General features: G+C 40.5%; 1 protein-coding gene across 3 annotated transcripts in view; it reads right to left on the bottom strand.

Annotated features, from left to right (window-relative positions):
• The window catches only part of FAM118B (family with sequence similarity 118 member B), a 45029-nt gene that overhangs the window by 2918 nt on the left and 22925 nt on the right, over positions 1 to 19186 (bottom strand). For all 3 annotated transcript variants that reach the window (XM_043873547.1, XM_043873548.1, XM_043873546.1), the window contains 4 exons: positions 17496 to 17748; positions 7161 to 7388; positions 4358 to 4486; positions 2467 to 2752 (listed from right to left, as the gene is read on the bottom strand). In XM_043873547.1, coding sequence (XP_043729482.1) covers positions 2467 to 2752; positions 4358 to 4486; positions 7161 to 7388; positions 17496 to 17748 — 896 coding nt within the window. The remainder of the gene's footprint in view (positions 1 to 2466; positions 2753 to 4357; positions 4487 to 7160; positions 7389 to 17495; positions 17749 to 19186) is intronic.

Below are 19186 nucleotides of genomic sequence, written 5' to 3' on the forward strand. Positions count from 1 at the left end.
CATCACAGGAGAATCCCACTGCATAGGACAAGTTCTCTCTATATTAAACTACCCCCCCCCACCCGTCCTTTAAGAGGCCCCTAAGATGCATTCAGATTGCCCATGAAAATGCATATTAGCAAATAACTTTTCAAGAACATATTCTACATAACAACAGCAAAGTTTCTTGGAACTGTGTGCTGAGTCAAAATGGGCAGACCGTGGGGCCCGGCTTTATTCAAACTACACTTTTAAAAAGCATTTTCCAATTTAGCTATACCAAAAAGCTTTGCATTTGGTAGGCTGATGGAAGCTTGCCTGGAACCATTAGTAAATGGAAACTTTTAACCGCATTTGGCTTTCTCAGTAGAATTGAGAGGTAAAACGTCAAGTGAATGGTACCCCTAACATGACTTTAATGCCACCACAACAGTTTCCACATAACATTTTTGAAGTGGTTTTTTTTTCCTGTTTATAAAGACAAAGCATAATCATAAAAAATAGGATTTTCATATTTCATAACATAGGAAAAAATATTTTTAAAAAAAACATTAACTCCTTCTGCATAGAGATAATCACGGTTAATTTTCTAAGCATCATGCCAGACATTTCTCTATGTTATTGTTTAGTCGCTCAGTCATGTCCAACTCTTTGTAACCTCATGGACTGTAGCCCGCCAGGTGCCTCTGTCCACGAGATCTCCCAGGCAAGGATACTGGAGTGGGTTGCCATTTCCTCCTCCAAGGGATGTTCCCTACCCAAGGGTCGAACCAGCATCCCCTGCATTGGCAGGTAGATTCTTTATGGCACCAGAGAAGCCATAAAGCACACCAAACAAAAACAGAAAACATCTACAATCTTGTATGCCAGGGACTGGGATGCAAAAACACATTTTACAACCTGCATTTTACTTTTTCCACTCAGAATATTATATCTCTGACATTATTTTGGGCAGTAAAAGCATTTTTTATTTTATGGATTCATACGTATTTAATATTTCATTAACTAATAAATGGTGTATTTATAGAATCACCTATTTTCTGGAACATTTTAGATTGCTTCCAATTTTCGCCATTTATCTACAACCCTGATTACATCCCCACACCTATATCTTTGTGCAACTGTGTCATATAATTGTATAAGTGTCCAGTGATCTCTTTTAGGAGAAAAAATTTCCAAGATAGATTTTATCAAAAGGGATTTCTGGGTCAAAGGTTTTAAAATTTTCAACATATTCCAAATTTACCCTTCAGAAAAGTTGTACTAACTTTACCTTCCCACCAAAATTGCACAAATATATTTTTTTCCTCACAGCCTTAGCCAAAAGGGAGTCACCATTCTTCCCTATTTTTGAAATCTAAATTCTTTCTTTTTTAAAATTTACTATTTTGGGGGGGAGAAATATCAGTAACTTCAGATATGCATATGACACCACCCTTATGGCAGGAAGTGAAGAAGAACTAAAGAGCCTCTTGATGAAAGTGAAAGAGGAGAGTGAAAAAGTTGGCTGAAAACTCAACATTCAGAAAACTAAGATCATGGCATCCAGTCCCATCACTTCATGGCAAATAGATGGGGAAACAGTGGCTGATTTTATTTTTCTGGGCTTCACAATCACTGCAGATGGTTACTGTAGCCATGAAATTAAAAGATGCTTACTCCTTGGAAGGAAAGTTATGACCAACCTAGACAGCATATTAAAAAGCAGAGACATTGCTTTGTCAACAAAGGTCTGTCTAGTCAAGGCTATGGTTTTTCCAGTAGTCATGTATGGATGTGAGAGTTGGACTATAAAGAAAGCTAAGCACAGAAGAATTGATGCCTTTGAACTGGGGTGTTGGAGAAGACTCTTGAGAGTCCCGTGGACTGCAAGGAGATCCAATCAGTCCAGGGTGTTCATTGGTAGGACTGATGTTGAAGCTGAAACTCCAATATTTTGGCCACCTGATGTTAAGAGCTGACTCATTTGAAAAGGCCCTGATGTTGGGAAAGATTAAAGACAGGAGGAGAAGGGGACAACAGAGGATGAGATGGTTAGATGGCATCAATGGACATGAGTTTGGGTAAACTCCGGAAGTTGGTGATGGACAAGGAGGCCTGGCGTGCTGCGGTTCATGGGGTCACAAAGAGTCAGACACGACTGAGCGACTGAACTGAACTGCCCTGGGTCTTTGTTGCGGTGCACAGGCTCCAGGCTTAGTTGCCCCTCAGCATGTGGGATCTTAGTTCTCTAACCAGACATCAAACCCACATCCCCTGCACTGGAAGGTGCATTCTTAACCACTGGACTACCAGGGAAGTTCCTGAAATCTAAATTTCAATTGCATTTCACTGATTAGTCTAACCTGAAAACTAACCATGATCTCCCTTCATAATCTGGTTAGGATTATATTCTGCATCTTGGTGATGACCTGACCCACCACAAACACCTAAGAGGCTGAAGAACAGCTGCCCTCCGACCCCTCTTTGTCTCCAAATGCAACTTACCTGACCTTCCCCTCGTGGAGATCTCACATGTCAGTCGTTTGAAATATTCTGGAAGGTCAGCATAGTCATTTCCATAGGAGATGACCTTAATCCCTTTGTCCAGCATGTTTTCTCGAAGCTTCTTGAATTCATCCACATCTCCTCTCCGAACTAGCATGAAATGTTCTAAGTCAGATTTATGCTTGACGGCCTCCAGGAAAAGGGCTTGGAAAGTGGTGTCATCCACAGTCCAGCCACAGCCCAGAAAGAGGAACGACTTGTTTTCATAGAGTTTTTGAATCTCTCTCTGGTGGGAACAGAAACAACATGTGAATCACACTGTGAAGACAAGTCTGAAACAGAAGAATCAGCAGGGTCATAACTACTGCATCTAGCAGACTGTGATGACCAATGAACCAGGGTTAAGAGTCAGAGGAGAGACACTCCCATGAAGGAGTACGATCTTCTCACTGTTTACTGCTGTAACTTGGTGACTATTCTAAAATTCTCTCTTTACCTGGCATTCTCCTGCAGGGTCTCTATTCAGGGTCTCACTGGTCTATATCTCACAGTTTATTTTTTAGATCTGTGTGCCCAGAGGCCATTAAGGCAATCAGTAGTCTTCAATGTATCTTACTCTTTCCATTTTCTTGACCATATCTACTTTTTCGGCTTTATAGACTGAGCCAAGAATAACCAGAGAATTCCATCACCAGAGCTGCTCAAAGAAAACCTGACCCTTAGAACACTAATGTACATCTGTGTATGTATTTTTTCATGTACATGTGTGTATATACTTTTAAGACATTTTTTAAAGATTGTTTTGATATGGACCATTTTTAAAGTCTTGTATTGAATTTGTTACAACATTGTTTCTGTTTTATGTTTTGTGTTTTTAGCCACAAGGGATGTGGGATCTTAGATTCTCCACCAGGGATGGAACCTGAACCCCTGCATTGGAAGGCAAAGTCTTAACCACTGAACTGCCAGGGACGTTCCTGTGTGTACACATTTATACACACATGTATGTACATATAAATCACACACACTACGTATGTATAAAGTATTAGAAATTATTTTGCTTAAGGGATCACTCAGTGTCAGTTATAGATAAAGCTGTAACAGATGTCAGAGAAAGAACAGGTGACAAAAAGTCCCCTTGTGCTTTAGAAAACATCACATTTTCTGGGTCTTTTTTCACAAAGCCTCCATTTTATTACCCTATTCAAATTTTAAAAAATTTTTTCCAGTGCTCGATAAGTGAATAAGTATGGTGATTCAATACAAAGCCACCACCATTTATATAAAAACTCTTTAGAATGTATGCTCTTAGTAGTAATTGGTCAGTGAAAAACTGCACAAGTTAGCCCTGGCGTAGCCCTGGTTACTGACACCGTGTATGTATGTCTGTGAGTGCTCAGCGGCTCAATCGTGCCGACTCTTGGGGAACCCAGGCTCCTCTCTCCATGGGGTTTCCCAGGCAAGAATACTGGAGTGGGTTGCCATTTCCTACTCCAGGGGATTTTCCCGACCCAGGGATCGAACCCGTGTCTCCTGTGTTCCTTGCACTGGCAGATTCTTTACCGCTGTGTCGCTGGGAAGATATTACCATATACACCAAATGATGAACACAAATGTACATTCTTTGTATGTGAAGCTGACGCCAGTGAACAGTACCATCTGCAGGCTGTCAATCAAGAACAAAGTAAAACCACAGGGCCCGACACCTGAAGAGATGTTTGACATTTCCCAAGATGGCATACACATCCAAAAGCTAAGAAGCACAGGAAAGGATGCTTGGCCTTCCAATTTTAACTGATGAAAAGAAACTGTTAAGCCTGGAAGCTCAGTGGTGTGTTCCGAAGGCTCCCAGGAAGGCTTTCCCGAGAGCAGTTAGGTCAGCACCACTTACCATAACTTCAGTGTTCCTGAGCACATTCTGATAACCAGCTGGGTGAAGGACAATGCCACTCGGGTTGGTGTAGACCCCATGGATGTGTAAGACGCTCAGCTTCCGCTTCTCCTGAGCCCACTCAAGGACCTGCACAACATAAACACAGCTTAACACGGGGGGCAGGGCCGAGCACCTGCTTCAAGGCCCCAGTGGGCAAAACAGTCTTTTGACGACCAGGCTTCTGACACCACTCTCCAGCTCCAGGATATCACAGGGCAAGGGCAAGAGTGTGGCCACTCGATGTGGCCTCTGTACTTCAGGCATGACAGTCAGGAAGGATGGCAAGTCTGGTAATTTCTCTTGCAAAGAAACAGTCAAAAATCAGAGTTTGTCATCATCTGCAGAAACCACAGGGGCTCTTTCCACTGGTGACCCACGTGACAGCCACGGACGGCCCTTTCAGTAAGGACCCCCAAGACGTCAAGCCTTGTAACGACTGCCTGGTCTAGTCCCCTCTCACACTTACTCCAGGAGGGACCATGTGGTTGGCTTTAGAGAACGGGGCATGAGCAAACAGGAGAAGCAGCTGGGAAACATTGGCACATGTGCCTTCTTTCCCTTTTGCTGCTTTTGGAACGCAGCTACCATGTGAAGAAGTCTGACGGCCCAGCCAACAGCCCGCACCAACAGACACACAAGCAAGGTTCTCTCACACCACCCAGTCTGGCCACCAGACGACCACAGTCATGTGGGTAGCCTGCAAAACCAGCAGAATGGCCCAGTGGAGCCCATTAGTCCAGCTCAGGTGGCAACTTCACATTATCAAGGGCAAATAAAGTGGTGTTTTAAACCCCAAAGTTTTCAGGGTGATTTCTTGTGCAGCAATTGATAAGTAGTAAAAGAATCACTTCAGTCACCTGTGAGTTACCTAAGAGGCCACCAAGGAAGAACGACCCCTTAGATTCCAATGGTAAGAACCAACCGCGTCCCATGGTTTCCATTTTCCCAAGGACTTGAGACACTATAAATTTGTTTTTATAACACTCTAGAGAAATAAGGTATGGATTAGGGAAGAAAGAGGCATAGAGATTTAGAATCACAAGTATTACTAGGCTCTATTCTGACTACCAGTCAGTGGCTTTAACCCTTTAACTTCAATACTGCCTCTAATGTGGACTAAACAAAAGCAAAGCTTGCGACTCCGGGATGAAAATGAGAAGGAAAATTTCAGGTCTGATAGATATCCTTAACTTTATTTTTTGGCTGCACCTCGCAGCATGCGGGATCTTAGTCCCCTTACCAGGGATTGAACCTGCGCTCTCTATGATGAAAGCGTGGGTTCTTAACCACTGGACCACCAGGGAAGTCCAGGAAATCCTTAACTTAAAAAAGACCCTTATGTGTCTGATGCTGGTCATGATCTTCAGAGATTATGTCAGAAACAGGATGGAAGTTGTTTCTTGCCATTCATTTTTAAATTTCATTCAATCGTTTATTCATTCACAAGATATTTACTGACCACCTACTAGTATGTGCCAAATACTTTTTTAGGCATCAGGGTAAGAAGGGCTGACATGGTCCCTGTCCAAATAAAGGTGCTATTCTTCTAGGGCAGACAACAAACCAAGATGAAAATGGAAAGTTACAACACATACTCCATTGAAAAACTGAATCCAAAAATAAGGGTGGGTCCCTTTTAAATCAGGGTGATCAGAGAAGACTTCTCGGAGGAAGTGATTCACAAGTGGAGTCTTAGAAGGTGAAGAAGGAGCAGGCCATACAAAGCATGGGAGCGGCAGGAGGAAAACACTCCAGCCAAACAAAACCAGTCCTCACAGCACCATTTCTCTGAATTGGATTTCCTTTTACAACCTGACTTCAAGGCCAGCAAATCCACAAGACTGGTATTACAGCCACTGCTCTGGCCAGGGCAGTGCTATGACGATGAGTGCCAGTGGGGGAAATCATTGGTTTCTCCCAACTCTACCCAGATGGGCTCTAAGTGGGACACAAAGGCAGGTTCCCAGGAAAACAAAGTATACAAGTAAAATTACAAAAACTGCAGGGCAGGACAAATGAGACCCCGTGGACATTTATAGTCCTTTTTTTTTCCTCCCCTTCAGTCATTAAATCTCTGACATCTTTTTACGGCAATGAAAACATTTTCCTTTTCATGGCTTCAGTGTATTTCATCAATCAATTTAATGATGTCATCTATAGGCTCTCCTATTCGTGCTAGATTTCCAATTGCAAGCTTTGGCGACCATTGTAATATAAGCCTTCTCTCATTAGATGACATAAGTGGACATCTATAATTTCATTACTATGAGAGATGACTTAGATATAATAGGGGCTACATAAAAGAAAAGTCTGCTGACGTATCCTTTAAATATTAACCTCATCCAGCTGTCACTTGGCCTGAAACTTGATTGTCAGACATCAGAAAGTAGTTTTTGTACATTTCCAACAGATGCCAAGAAGAATCTGTCCTAACAGAGAAACTAAATCAATACCACACCCACCTGATATTATCAAGTGTTAACAATTTACATCTTACAGTTCAAATGGCTTCTTATAATCCTGCTTTAAAATTGGGTGAAACTGTCTAAACTCACAGAACTGAATACTTTTAAGATCTGTGCTTTTTACTGTACACTGATTTAATCTCAAAAAGCACAAATCCAAACAGGGATAAGAGTCTCCCTCTCTACCTTTCCATGAACAGAGTGCTATACAACATCCCAACCAGAACACAGTTACTTCTGATGAGGATTCAATCTGCTGGCCTGAAGGAGAGACAAGCTAACCCTTTCCTGTTTACCTTCTTCTCATCAGTAAGGTCAAGGGATTCCAGCTGTTTGCCCTGATCTGCCGCATACAGCTCCAGGAGATTGTCAAAGTTTGTAGTTAACACCAGGGCTCCGTTTTCCATCAGGTGGAGAACTGACTGAAGTAGCTGCTTTCCAGAATCTTCCATCTTTGACTCCAAGTCATCAAATACTTCATATAAACAGTCCTTGAAAAATGTGGATCGGACATTACTAGTACGCTGGGGAGGGATATAAAAGGGAAAAGTTAGTTCCAGGCGTTTTGGTAGGTCATTTGTTTTCATTAAATAATAGCAACTTTTTGACAAGTACTTTGCACTTACAGGTAAAATACTTGTCTCCCTTACAGGGTGGATAGGATACATGCCAAGTGCCAACACAACACTCAGTCTCTGTCAAGTGACCCAGACTATTACATCATATGCCAAGAAGCATACACTCTGTAAATAGGCATATTTATGAATGAAGACAGTGGGCATGGCTAGGAGAGGTGACTGCGAACAGACTAGAGGAAAGCGGAGGTGGAAGACAGAGCACCAACCACCCTTTAAACAGGCCTCAGGTCAGAAGACAACACTCTCTGTTAAACTTCCCTTTCCTGGGGAATAACCACTAGAAGCTCTCCAAGTGGCTTAATGTGTCTTTTTCTAACCCCAGGTGCTTTTTACAGATGCTGATGGATACAGGACAAGTGGTTTAACTTCTCCACGCCTGTTTTTCCCTGGTATAATCCAGCAGCTTGTTTACAAGTCTTCCAGGAAGAATATTTATTATACGATAAAAGGTTTCCAAAATCCTGCATTTTGCAACTGGTAAAAATACCAAACACTAATCAGTTCTGAACAGATTCCTTATTTCTTAACATATGGCTCATTTAAATAACTGCTTTCCCAGCTTTGTTTTGAATACATGTAAAATCTCTGAGGACTAGTGAGGAAACAGTATCAATCTCAAGTGAGAAGCTGGCTTTCTAACTTAAAAGACCAAGTAATCCCCGGGGCCAAAGGAATCTGAAACAGGGAAGTAGCTATGTAATATGCTATAATAAATATCTGATCTGTATCTTATTCCTGCAACACCATTCCTTAGATAATATCTAAACAGAGAATAAGTTCTTAAAGGCCCCATTATTCCCCCTTCAAACTCCAAGTAACTGCAGCTAGCTGCTAGATAGCAGACAGCAATACCCTTCTGCTAATCCTCAAAGCAGCCCCCTGACCTTCCTGGCTTCACCTGTATACTGTCCCAATAGCACTGTGCTCCAATAAAGATCTGGTTCCGTGGAACCAGGTAAACAGATTCATAAAACATACTTCAATTTGTCAAATGTACCTCTTATTTTTCAAAGTGTTTTATAAAAATCACCCATTTTTTCATTGTATCTGCCAAATACAGGGTAAATTACTTTCACAGGAGAAAAATGAGAGCACAGAAGTGAACTGCACCTCTGCCTGGTGATGACACACCCAGGAGTTTATCTGGTTCTGCTGATCACTGTTCTATGTTGCATCTACCCTGACCCTGTTGTCAGAGGCTCAGCCTCCTTTCCAGGGCTAACTGGATGGTAGAGCCCACAATTTATGCGGCTAAGGACGTGTGTCACATTTTTCAACTTGTGCTCATTCTCTTTATGTGTCACGTTTTTCAGCTTTTGTTCATTCTTTTATATCATGGCATAAAGTATTACATATTAGCAGCCCATGAAAAACCAACTGGGAACTCTAATACTTAATAAGAATTAATGACCTGATCAGAAATAAACTCTAGTTACTGAATTCTACTATGTACAAGGGAAAGTGAAAGCATTAGTCGCTCAGTCATGTCTGACTCTGTGACCCCATGGTCTGTAGCCTGCGAGGCTCCTCTGTCCATGGAATTCTCCAGACAAGAATACTGGAGCAGGTAGCCATTCCCTTCTCCAGGGGACAGAATGGGGATCTCCTGCATTGCAGGCAGATTCTTTACCGTCTGAACCACCAGGGAAGTCCCAAGTCAACTACTAATGAATGTCATGCACTTTTCTCAATTTGTTATCAAAAATACAATGCCCCTTTAATGTCTATCAAAATTGCAATCCATTTATCCTACAATCTTGCAATCTCATTTCTGGGAATATATCCCACAGATGTAATTACAAACAAATAAAATGACTTATGCAACATTATCACTGCTCTGTTATCTGTGACAGTAAAAGACTGGAAACAAGCCAAGTATCCATATACAGGAAACTGGTGTGGAAAGACCCAGGATATACTGTTAGGTAGAACAAACAAGTGCAGATCTGTATGTCTAGAGTGCTACCTGTTGACATGGGGGTGGAAGCAGTGAGGTAAGAATAAATAGAATCCTATTTGCATATTTTCACAGAAAGAAACACTGGAATGATCCTCAAGACAGTGGTGACCCACAGAAGGCAAGTTTGGGGAGAGGAACTGGACAAAGCTGTGGATGCGAGTGAGATGCCATGATGGATGTTAAACCTTTTTCGTCATTTTGATTTCTGCAATCTGTGTAAACAGTACCCATTCAGAAAACCAGATTATGTTTAAAAGTAAATACAGTGACTTTAAGAACTGCCTTGTCGTCTCTTATACCTTCATTTTGTACTCTGATGCATGTGCGTGCGTGCGCACGCACACGCACACACACACACACACACACACGGTTAAACAACAAGGTCATCCAGCACCAATTTAATCATTATGCACACAGACAGAAACACCTGGGTATACAATCAGGTAAGCATGGGCATGGATATACTTCCTTGCTTCTAAGAAAATAAATACAGAAGGGTAAAGCCTGGAAATAAAAAGCATGAGTCACATATCTTAGCTGACTATCTTCGGGTCCTACTTCTTTCGGTTATTACATTTTGCATCTCAACACAGAGAGGAAGGAAGCAGCTATTGGAGCAGCATCAATTCCCTCAGACTTGCCGTCAATCTCTTCTCTCTTCAAACAGGTGACCCTAGAACTCAATTTCCCACCAGTGGCCTAAGTAAAGACCAAGGAATGAAAACAAATAAGGAGGTTCCCTGGTCAAAAGGAAATGCCGAACTCCCACACACATTTATGGACATTTTCTCACTCATTTAAGACAATGGACTGCATCCAAGGTTGCTTCATTTCCTCCTACCCTGTAACTCTCATCCTTCCGATCCCAGACAGTAAAAAAACAACACAAAAAGGTTATTAACATTTACTGTGCATTATACTATGTACCAGACACTTCACATACAGAAAATGTTCTTATTTTTCAAGTGGGATAAGTAACATCATTCCAGTTTTACAGGAGCAAAAATAGATTCTGAGACGTTAAATGATGTGCCCGGGGTCCCGGTGCCTTTAAATGACAGTCTTTCTGCTCCTGAAATCCAAGGTCTTTGCAATGTCATTTCCCTACTGTAAGAAACTGGCTCAGTGGATGGGCTGTTTTGCCTTGTCATATTACTACTGTTTGTTAAGATTCTTAAAAAAACAAACAAACAAAAAACTCCAAAATCCAAAAAAGGACATTCTCAAAGACACACAAAAGTAAAAAAAAAAGAGAGAGAGTACAATACACCTCCGCCATAACCATCATCCAATTTCAACAATCATCACCCATGGCCAATCCTGCTTAACCTAAACTCCCTTCACCATAACCTAGTCCCCTTCACTGAAATTTTTCCAAGCATCATATCATTCAGATACTTCAACAGTTTCCTAAAAGATAAGGATTTCTGCTGACATATAAAAAAGTCTGCAATACCACTATCACAACTTAAAAAATGCAATAATACCAATTCCTGAATAGCAAGTACTCATGTTCATATTTCCCCAAATGCGTTGTGTGTGTGTTTCGTACATATCTCCTATTGGATTGGTTTTCAAGATACGGCCCATGGATCCTGTGGATCCCTAAGATTCCTTAAGAAGTCTGTGAAGTCAAAATTATTTTCATAACAACATGAAGGCGATATTTGTCTTTTAAGAGCATGTTGATATTTGCACTGATGGTACAAAAGCAACGGGCTTCCCTTGTGGCTCAGCTGGTAAAGAATCCACCTGCAATGCGGGAGACCTGGGTTCAATCCCTGGGTTGGGATGATCCCCTGGAGAAGGGAAATACCCACTCCAGTATTCTGGCCTGGAGAATTCCATGGACGGGCGGCAAAGAGTCGGACGCGACTGAGCGACTTTCACTTTCACAAAAGCAATGAAAGGAAGAATGGCTGGTGTCGTGGTGTGACTCAGGACTCAGGGCACCCAGCTTGCCAGTCATCACAGTGTTCTTCATTACCAAAGACTTACAGTAAGAGAAGAATGCCAGTTTCACTTAAGAACCCCTTAATAAATCAGTAAACACTATTAATTGTATTAAACACGGACCCTTGAGTACATGTCCTCCTAATATTCTGTGTAAAGAACAGAAATACACATGAAGCACTTCACTTGCAGACTGGAGTCTGATGTGGGTCTTGAGGCAAAACGTTGGTGACTATTTTGAGTTTTAAGCTGAACTAGCCACCTTTTGTCATCAAATCGCATTTTTACCTAAAAGAATGACTGGTAGACAAACTATGATTATTCAGATTTGAGTATTCTGGCCATTTTTGCAAAAATAAATGAAGTGAGCTTGTCATTTCGAGGAGAAACAACCCAATGATTGCTGCTATTGCTGCCAAACACAAAAGCTGAGCTTTCCAGTGAGAATCAGATTTCTAAAAAATGTTTACCTGCCACCATGAGCATGACAGCTTCCAAATATCTTTGTGATGGGACTGGCAGTGATTTTAAAGGATGCATTTTTTTGTATGTTATAATGAAATGGGTCAAACTCTAGAATAAGAAGATTCTTCTAAATGCAAGATGGATCATTAACACATCGGAGTAAGGGAAGTTCAGATTCTATATCACCACTGACATGGCTATAATCTGACTTTCAGATTCCTTATGGCTACTTATCTCCAGGAAGCCATCACTTACAAAATTTTGGTGTAGTATCAACAGCGAATATCTATGGTTATCCAAAAAGCGTATTAAAATACTTTCCTATTTTCCAAGTGTGTACCTGTGAGACCTCACTTTTTTCATACAGTTATACCAAAACCCCACAAACACACCAAATTGACTACATAAAGCAGATGTGAGGGTCTGTTTTCTATTAGGCCAAACACTGAAGAGATTTGCAAAACATGAAACAATACCACTATTCTCACTAATTTATTATTCTTTTTCACTAATTTATTTTGGTTTTGAAAAATATAGTTGTGTTTCATAAACATGTTATTTATGTTAGCATGTAACGGGTTTATTATTTTTAAGAGAATTTACTATTTTTTCAATTTCTCAGTTTTAATTTCTAATAGTGAATATGAAAGAGATATAACCCACAGAAACAAAAGCTGTTTGAGATTCTCAATTATTTTTAGGAGTATAACAGGGTCTTGAGACCAAAAAGTTTGAAAATTGCTGCTCTGTTGGAACTGACAATTACACTTTAAGGTGAGTCATAAATCTTCATCCAGAGATAATCATTGAATCCAGTTCGTGACTTGGTTAGTATATACTGATGCTGACTTTAAGTTCTCTCATTACTTTCAGTCGTAACTAACCCAACTAACAAGGTCATACTTCTACTCTCTGAAGACCACTCCAAGAGACAAGTGTCATGGCAGACAAGTCCATGCTACCAAGTCTTCCTGGACTAATACATAATACAGCATTCTTTGTCCTCATGAGCTCTTTCTTTTCCCCCTAGAGAGACAACATTTTTATTGTTATCTATTTAATTTTTATTGGCAGTACAGTTGCTTTACAATGCTGTGTTAGGTTCTACTGTATAGTAAAGTCAATCAGTTATATGTACACACATATCCCCTCTTTTTTTGGACTTCCTTCCCATTTAGGGCTTTCCAGGTGGCTCAGATAGTAAAGAATCTGCCTGCGATGCAGGAGACCCAGGTTCCATCTCTGGGCTGGGACAATCCTCTGGAGAAGGAAATGGCAATCCACTCCAGTATTCTTGCCTGGAGAATCCCATGGACAGAGGAGCCTGGCGGGCTAGTCTGTGGGGTCACAGTCAGACACGACTGAGCGACTGACACTTCACTTCGGTCACCACAGAGCACCGAGCAGGGTTCTCTCAGCTACACAGTAGGTTCTCACTGACAACATTTTTATTGACTGGCTGACATACTTCTTTAATACTTTTCCCTTATATTTGGGGGCTGTATAATTTTTAATTACCATTTTATATGAAAAGTTCATATTTTTTTAACATTAAAAAATTATGTATGCTTTCTTCTGTCTCAAGTGCACTTGTCAGGTATTAACACAGTCACTCTCACTTTCATTGACTAGTGTTCAAATCATAATTTTCTCATCCTTTTACCTTTAACGGTTCTATGGAGATACAGTTCACATACAATTCACTTATTTGAAGTGCACAGCTGAGTGGTTATCTCTAGATCCACAAACATGTGCAACTGTCATCACAGTCATTTTTTTTTTTGGCCATATATCATGTGGCTTGCGGGATTCTCAGTTCCCCAATCAGGGACTGAACCCAGCTGCAGCGGTGAAAGCCCGAAATCTAAGCACCAGGCCGCCAGGGAACTCCCTACCACAGTCAATTTTAGGAGATCGTCACCACCTCAAGAAGAAAGCCTGTACCCGGGACTCTCGCCTCCTGCCACCAACCCCTGCTACTTGCTCCAGCCCCAAGCCACTACTAGGCTGCTTTCTGCCCTTACAAATTCCCCTGGTCTGGACACTTCATATGATTGGAGTCTTCTAATATGTGGTCTTCTGTGACTGTCTTCCACTCAGCATAATATTTTACTTATTTATTTTTAGGTTTTTTTTTCCATTTATTTTTATTAGTTGGAGGCTAATTACTGTACAATATTGTAGTGGTTTTTGCCATACACTGACATGAATCAGCCATGGATTTACATGTGTTCCCCATCCTGAACCCCCCTCCCACCTCCCTCCCCATCCCATCCCTCTGGGTCTTCCCAGTGCACCAGCCCCGAACACTTGTTTCATGCATCCAACCTGGACTGGCAATCTGTTTCACCCTTGAAAATATACATGTTTCAATGCTATTCTCTCAGATCATCCCACCCTCGCCTTCTCCCAGAGAGTCCAAAAGTCTGTTCTATACATCTGTGTCTTTTTCTGTCCTGCATATAGGGTTATTGTTACCATCTTTTAAAATTCCATATATATGCATTAGTATACTGTATTGGTATTTATCTTTCTGGCTTACTTCACTCTGTATAATGGGCTCCAGTTTCATCCATCTCATTAGAATTGATTCAAATGTATTCTTTTTAATGGCTGAGTAATATTCCATTGTGTATATGTACCAAAGCTTTCTTATCCATTTGTCTCAGCATAATATTTTAAAGGTTCACTCACATTGCACCATGTATCAGTAATTTGATTCCTTTTTACTAGCAAGTAATATTCCACTGCATGAATGTCACATTTTGTTTATTTGACAGCAGGTGGACAGCTGCACTATTTTCACCTTCTGTCCATTATGAATAATGCTATAAACATTTGTTTATAAGGTTTTTGCATGGACAGATGCTTTCATTCCTCTTGGGTGGGTAGATATGTAGGCATATGCAAATGGACCCACTGGGTCACATGACAACTCTGTATTTATTTGAGAAATGGCCAGACTGTTTCCCACCTCGTCTGTACAGTTTCACAATCCCAGCAATGAGGGTGCCAATTTCTCCACAGCCTCGCCAACACTTACGATCCAACTGATTCTAGCTATCCCAGTATGAAGGGGTATCTGACACGGGTTTTTTTGACTGCACTGGGTCTCCACTGAGGTGCATGGGGGCTTCTCTAGTTGTGGTGTGAGGGCTCAGCTGCCCCATGGCACATGGGATCTTAGTACCCTGACCAGGGATTGAACCCACGTCCCCTGCATTGGAAGGTGGATTCTTAACCACTGGACCATGTCACGGAAGCCCCTGACTTGGTTTTTGATCTGTGTTTTTCCAATGACTAATGATGTCAAGCATCTTTTCATGTACTTATTGGCTATTTGTATATCTTCCTTGAAGAAATGTCTATTCAAATCCTTTGCCATTTAAAAACTGATTTTAAATGCCAAAGAGGGTGTGGAGAAAAGGGAGCCTTCCTACACTGTTGGTGGAAATTTAAATTGGTACAGCCACTATGGAAAACAGTATAGAGGTTCCTTAAATAGAGTTACCATGTGATCCAGCAATCCTACTCCTGGGTATATATCTGGAGAAAACTCTAATTCAAAAAATTACACACACCTCTACGTTCACAGTGGCACAATTTACAATAGCCAAGACATGGAAGCAACCTAAATGTCCAGCGACAGATGAATGGGTAAAGAAGATACAGTATATACATACATACAATGGAATACTATCCAGCCATAAAAAAGAATGAAATAATGTCGTTTGCAGCAACATGGATATAGAGATTATCATACTAAGTAAGTCAGACTTACTTAGACAAATATCATACGATAAAGACAAATATCATATACAAGACAAATATCATATGGTAACACAGATGCAATCTAAAAAATTATACAAATGAATTTATTTATAAAACAGAAACAGGCTCACAGACATAGAAAGCAAACTTACCGTTATGGGAGTTTGGCATTACCAGATACAAGTTAGTACATATAAGACAGACAAATAAGATCCTACTGTATAGTAGAGGGAACTATATTCAATATTCTTGTAATAAACTATAATGGAAAAGAATATGAAAAAGAATATATGTACAACTGAATCATTTTGTTATACACCAGAAACTGTATAGAACACTGTAAATAAACTGTATTTAAAACAATTTTTTTTTAAATTGGATTCTTTGCATTATTAAGTTCTCTATATATTCTGGATACCACACTGTTACCAGACACATGAGTTGTTTACATTGTCTCCCATTCTGAGGGCTGTCTTCTCACTTTCCTGATAATGTTTGGTGAGCCTAACAGCTTTTGTAACTTTGACGAAGTGCAGTTTACCTATTTTTTCTTTTGTTTCTTAGGCTTTTGGTGTCACAATTAAAAAACTACTGCCAGATCCAAGGTCGTGATGCTTTAAAACTATTTCTTCTAAAAGTTTTATATCTTTTAGCTCTTAACATTTAGGTCTTTAATCTACTGAGTTAATTTTTGTATATGGTATGAGGTAGAGGTACCAAGAACTCTTAAAGTCTATTAATTCTTTATACTGTTCTAGGTAAGTAACATTTTATCTCAATTAAGGACAATGAAATGGAAAGAGGAAGTAACAGGCCCTAAGTTTCTGAATGAGTCAGGAACCAGAAGGGAATGACTTTTAAATGCCTTTTAGGCTAACACCTGATGGCACTTCTTTTCTATAGGCCCTAGGGTGTAAGGGCAAAAAGCAATGGTGATAACTGACTTTTAAAGGAGTTAAGAATTATATTTTTTTCCAAGGTGCACTTAATTTACTAAGCTTTAAAACATGCTTTTTAAATGCTTTTAAAAGCTTTAAATGCTTTTAAATGCTACTCTATTATATCCAAATATATCTTAAGTGAATCCTGATTCTTAAAGCATTTTTAAAACAAAGCAAGACAAGAAGGCCCTTATATCATTCAGGAACTGATTTCCAGCTCCGTCTGACAAACCATGACTCTCTCTGTCTCTGTCTCTGTCTCTCTGTCTCTCTCTCTGTCTCTGACTCTCTCTCTCTCTCTCTGTCTCTCTCTCTCTCTGTCTCTCTGTCTGTCTCTCTCTCTCTGTCTCTCTCTCTCTGCCTCTCTCTCTCTCTGTCTCTCTCTCTCTGTCTCTCTGCCTCTCTCTCTCTCTCTCTGTCTCTCTGTCTCTGTCTGTCTCTCTCTCTCTCTCTCTATATATATATATATATGAATGAATGAATGAATGAATGACTGCCTTTAAAAGAAACATTAAAAACTGGCAGGGCTTCATCCACAAAACAAGAACTACCTCTGATCGTCCTGCGGTTCTCTAAAAGACATGGATGCCAGGGAACACAGCTTTTATAGTAGTGAGTATACTACTACTATAGAAGAAGTAAATTTAAAACAGCAATAATGGGACAGTGGCCTCACTTTGTATATATAAAGGCTTCAACAACAACATTATCATCATTACCACTCCCATCCCCACACTGAAATGGGGTCAAGGTAACTACCCTAATCAGGTCCGTGGACAGACACTTTGGAGAAGAGCCAAATGTTAAACAAATTTACAAACCAGAAATGAACATCCTTATTGCATTTAGCACACGTGTCCTATTTTAGGGAAGATCAAATACCAAGGCACACAGAGTACTCACGGGAGATAGTTTCTGGATGAGGTCATGGGCAACATGGACAAGGTTCTTGTCTTCATGGAGACACTTCTGAAATTTTTTGCTCTCCTCATCTTCTAGAAGATCAAAATCTATGGCTGCATCCAGTAAGGCCTGAATCAACCCCTTCCAGGACTTCAGGGCTGGGACCTGGGGCGCGACCGCAGCACTGATGCCTGTCCCAATCACCAGCACCAGCTCCCGAGGCTTCTTAGTTTTCAGGCTTGGGAGCAGCTTCCTGAAAGGGTCAAACGATTGAGACAACTGGGAACACCCAAAGACACGAGGCACAGAGCAGGACCACCTTAAGCCACGGTTTTCAGCTCCCCTCTTGCAGACGCAAGATGACAAGCATAGGTCTAACGCCTTTACAAAGTAGAGTGAACAAAAAGACTAGAGTACCAGGCCAGTGTTTGCTGAAAAACAGAGTAAAAATCCTACTGTGGGAATCCTAAAGAGCCTGATGAGATCAATCTTCTCTTTTGTAATCCCCACAACCTAAGAAAACCCACTAACGGTCTGATTATCACAGCTCAGCTGAGTTCTGATAACTAAACTATATTTTAAATCAGCATACATTTCAAAAAGACATGTTTGATTTGGACTCCAGAGAGAAAAGAACCCTCTCCAACATGAAATTCCTACCGTTGAGAAATGTAAAACAGGAGACAAAAGAAAAGCCAATACAAATTTAAGCCTCAAATTTGAGAACATTAAGATGAAAATGGGCATGACTAAAGTTGAGCATGAGATAGTCAAATATGGGAACAAATTTGCCTTTGGTTTTGTTCTAGACATCCTCAGGCAAAAAATGAAATAGTGGCCAACAGAATTCTGAAAACACAAGAGCCTTACAGACCTAAATAAAGAAATAACTATTCAACGGACATGACGCAAGGTGGAAAACATTCCTTTCTTCCCGTGATAAGCACTGCGTTCTATCCTGACTTCTGTGTGAGACAGCACGGGTGCAAGGTTTTATGTTTTGTTTCTCCACGCCCCTTCATCCTGAAACTGTATTATTAATAAAACCTGTTTGAAATATGTTTATGCACTTTAGTTTTTGCTGATGGCATGTGTTTTCTTAAGAAACTGCCCTTCTCAGCCTTTTGTCCAAATGATAAAATGAATAGAAAAAGGATCTGTATGCTGGCATTAACGCAAGAAAGGAACAGGGCTTTTAGCCTTGAGAAACCTGGTTTTGAAACCTGGTTTTCTACCTCTAGAACTGCCTTCCCTACTCCCAACTTCATGAAAAACTCATCAAGCACCACACACAATGGAGTCCTTGACTGCAAAAGCTTTGTCTGTTGGGGAAGACTGATAATAGAGGTTAGAAGCAAACAATGAAAAGTGTGCTTCAGTTCAAGGGGCTCAAGGAAGTGAAGCAGACAGAAACATATACTTAAGAAAATTTCTAGAAGGATTTATAAGAACTGTACATAGTGGTTAACTCTGGGGGTTGGGGAGAACAAGGACTTTTGCTTTGAACTTGAATGTGCTGTACTATTTGAATTGTTTACCTCAGACATTATAGATGTGAGGTATGATTTTTCCAAATTTAAGATTTCCAGTTACAAAAGTAAAATGTAACAGTTGTTTCATTTTCAGCTCTTCCTAAAACACTAAGTAAGAGTAATTTTTAAAGAAGGCATATGTTCATAAAAAGTCAAATC

Source organism: Cervus elaphus, chromosome 2, assembly GCF_910594005.1.
Source record: "Cervus elaphus chromosome 2, mCerEla1.1, whole genome shotgun sequence".
Taxonomy (NCBI): domain Eukaryota; kingdom Metazoa; phylum Chordata; class Mammalia; order Artiodactyla; family Cervidae; genus Cervus; species Cervus elaphus.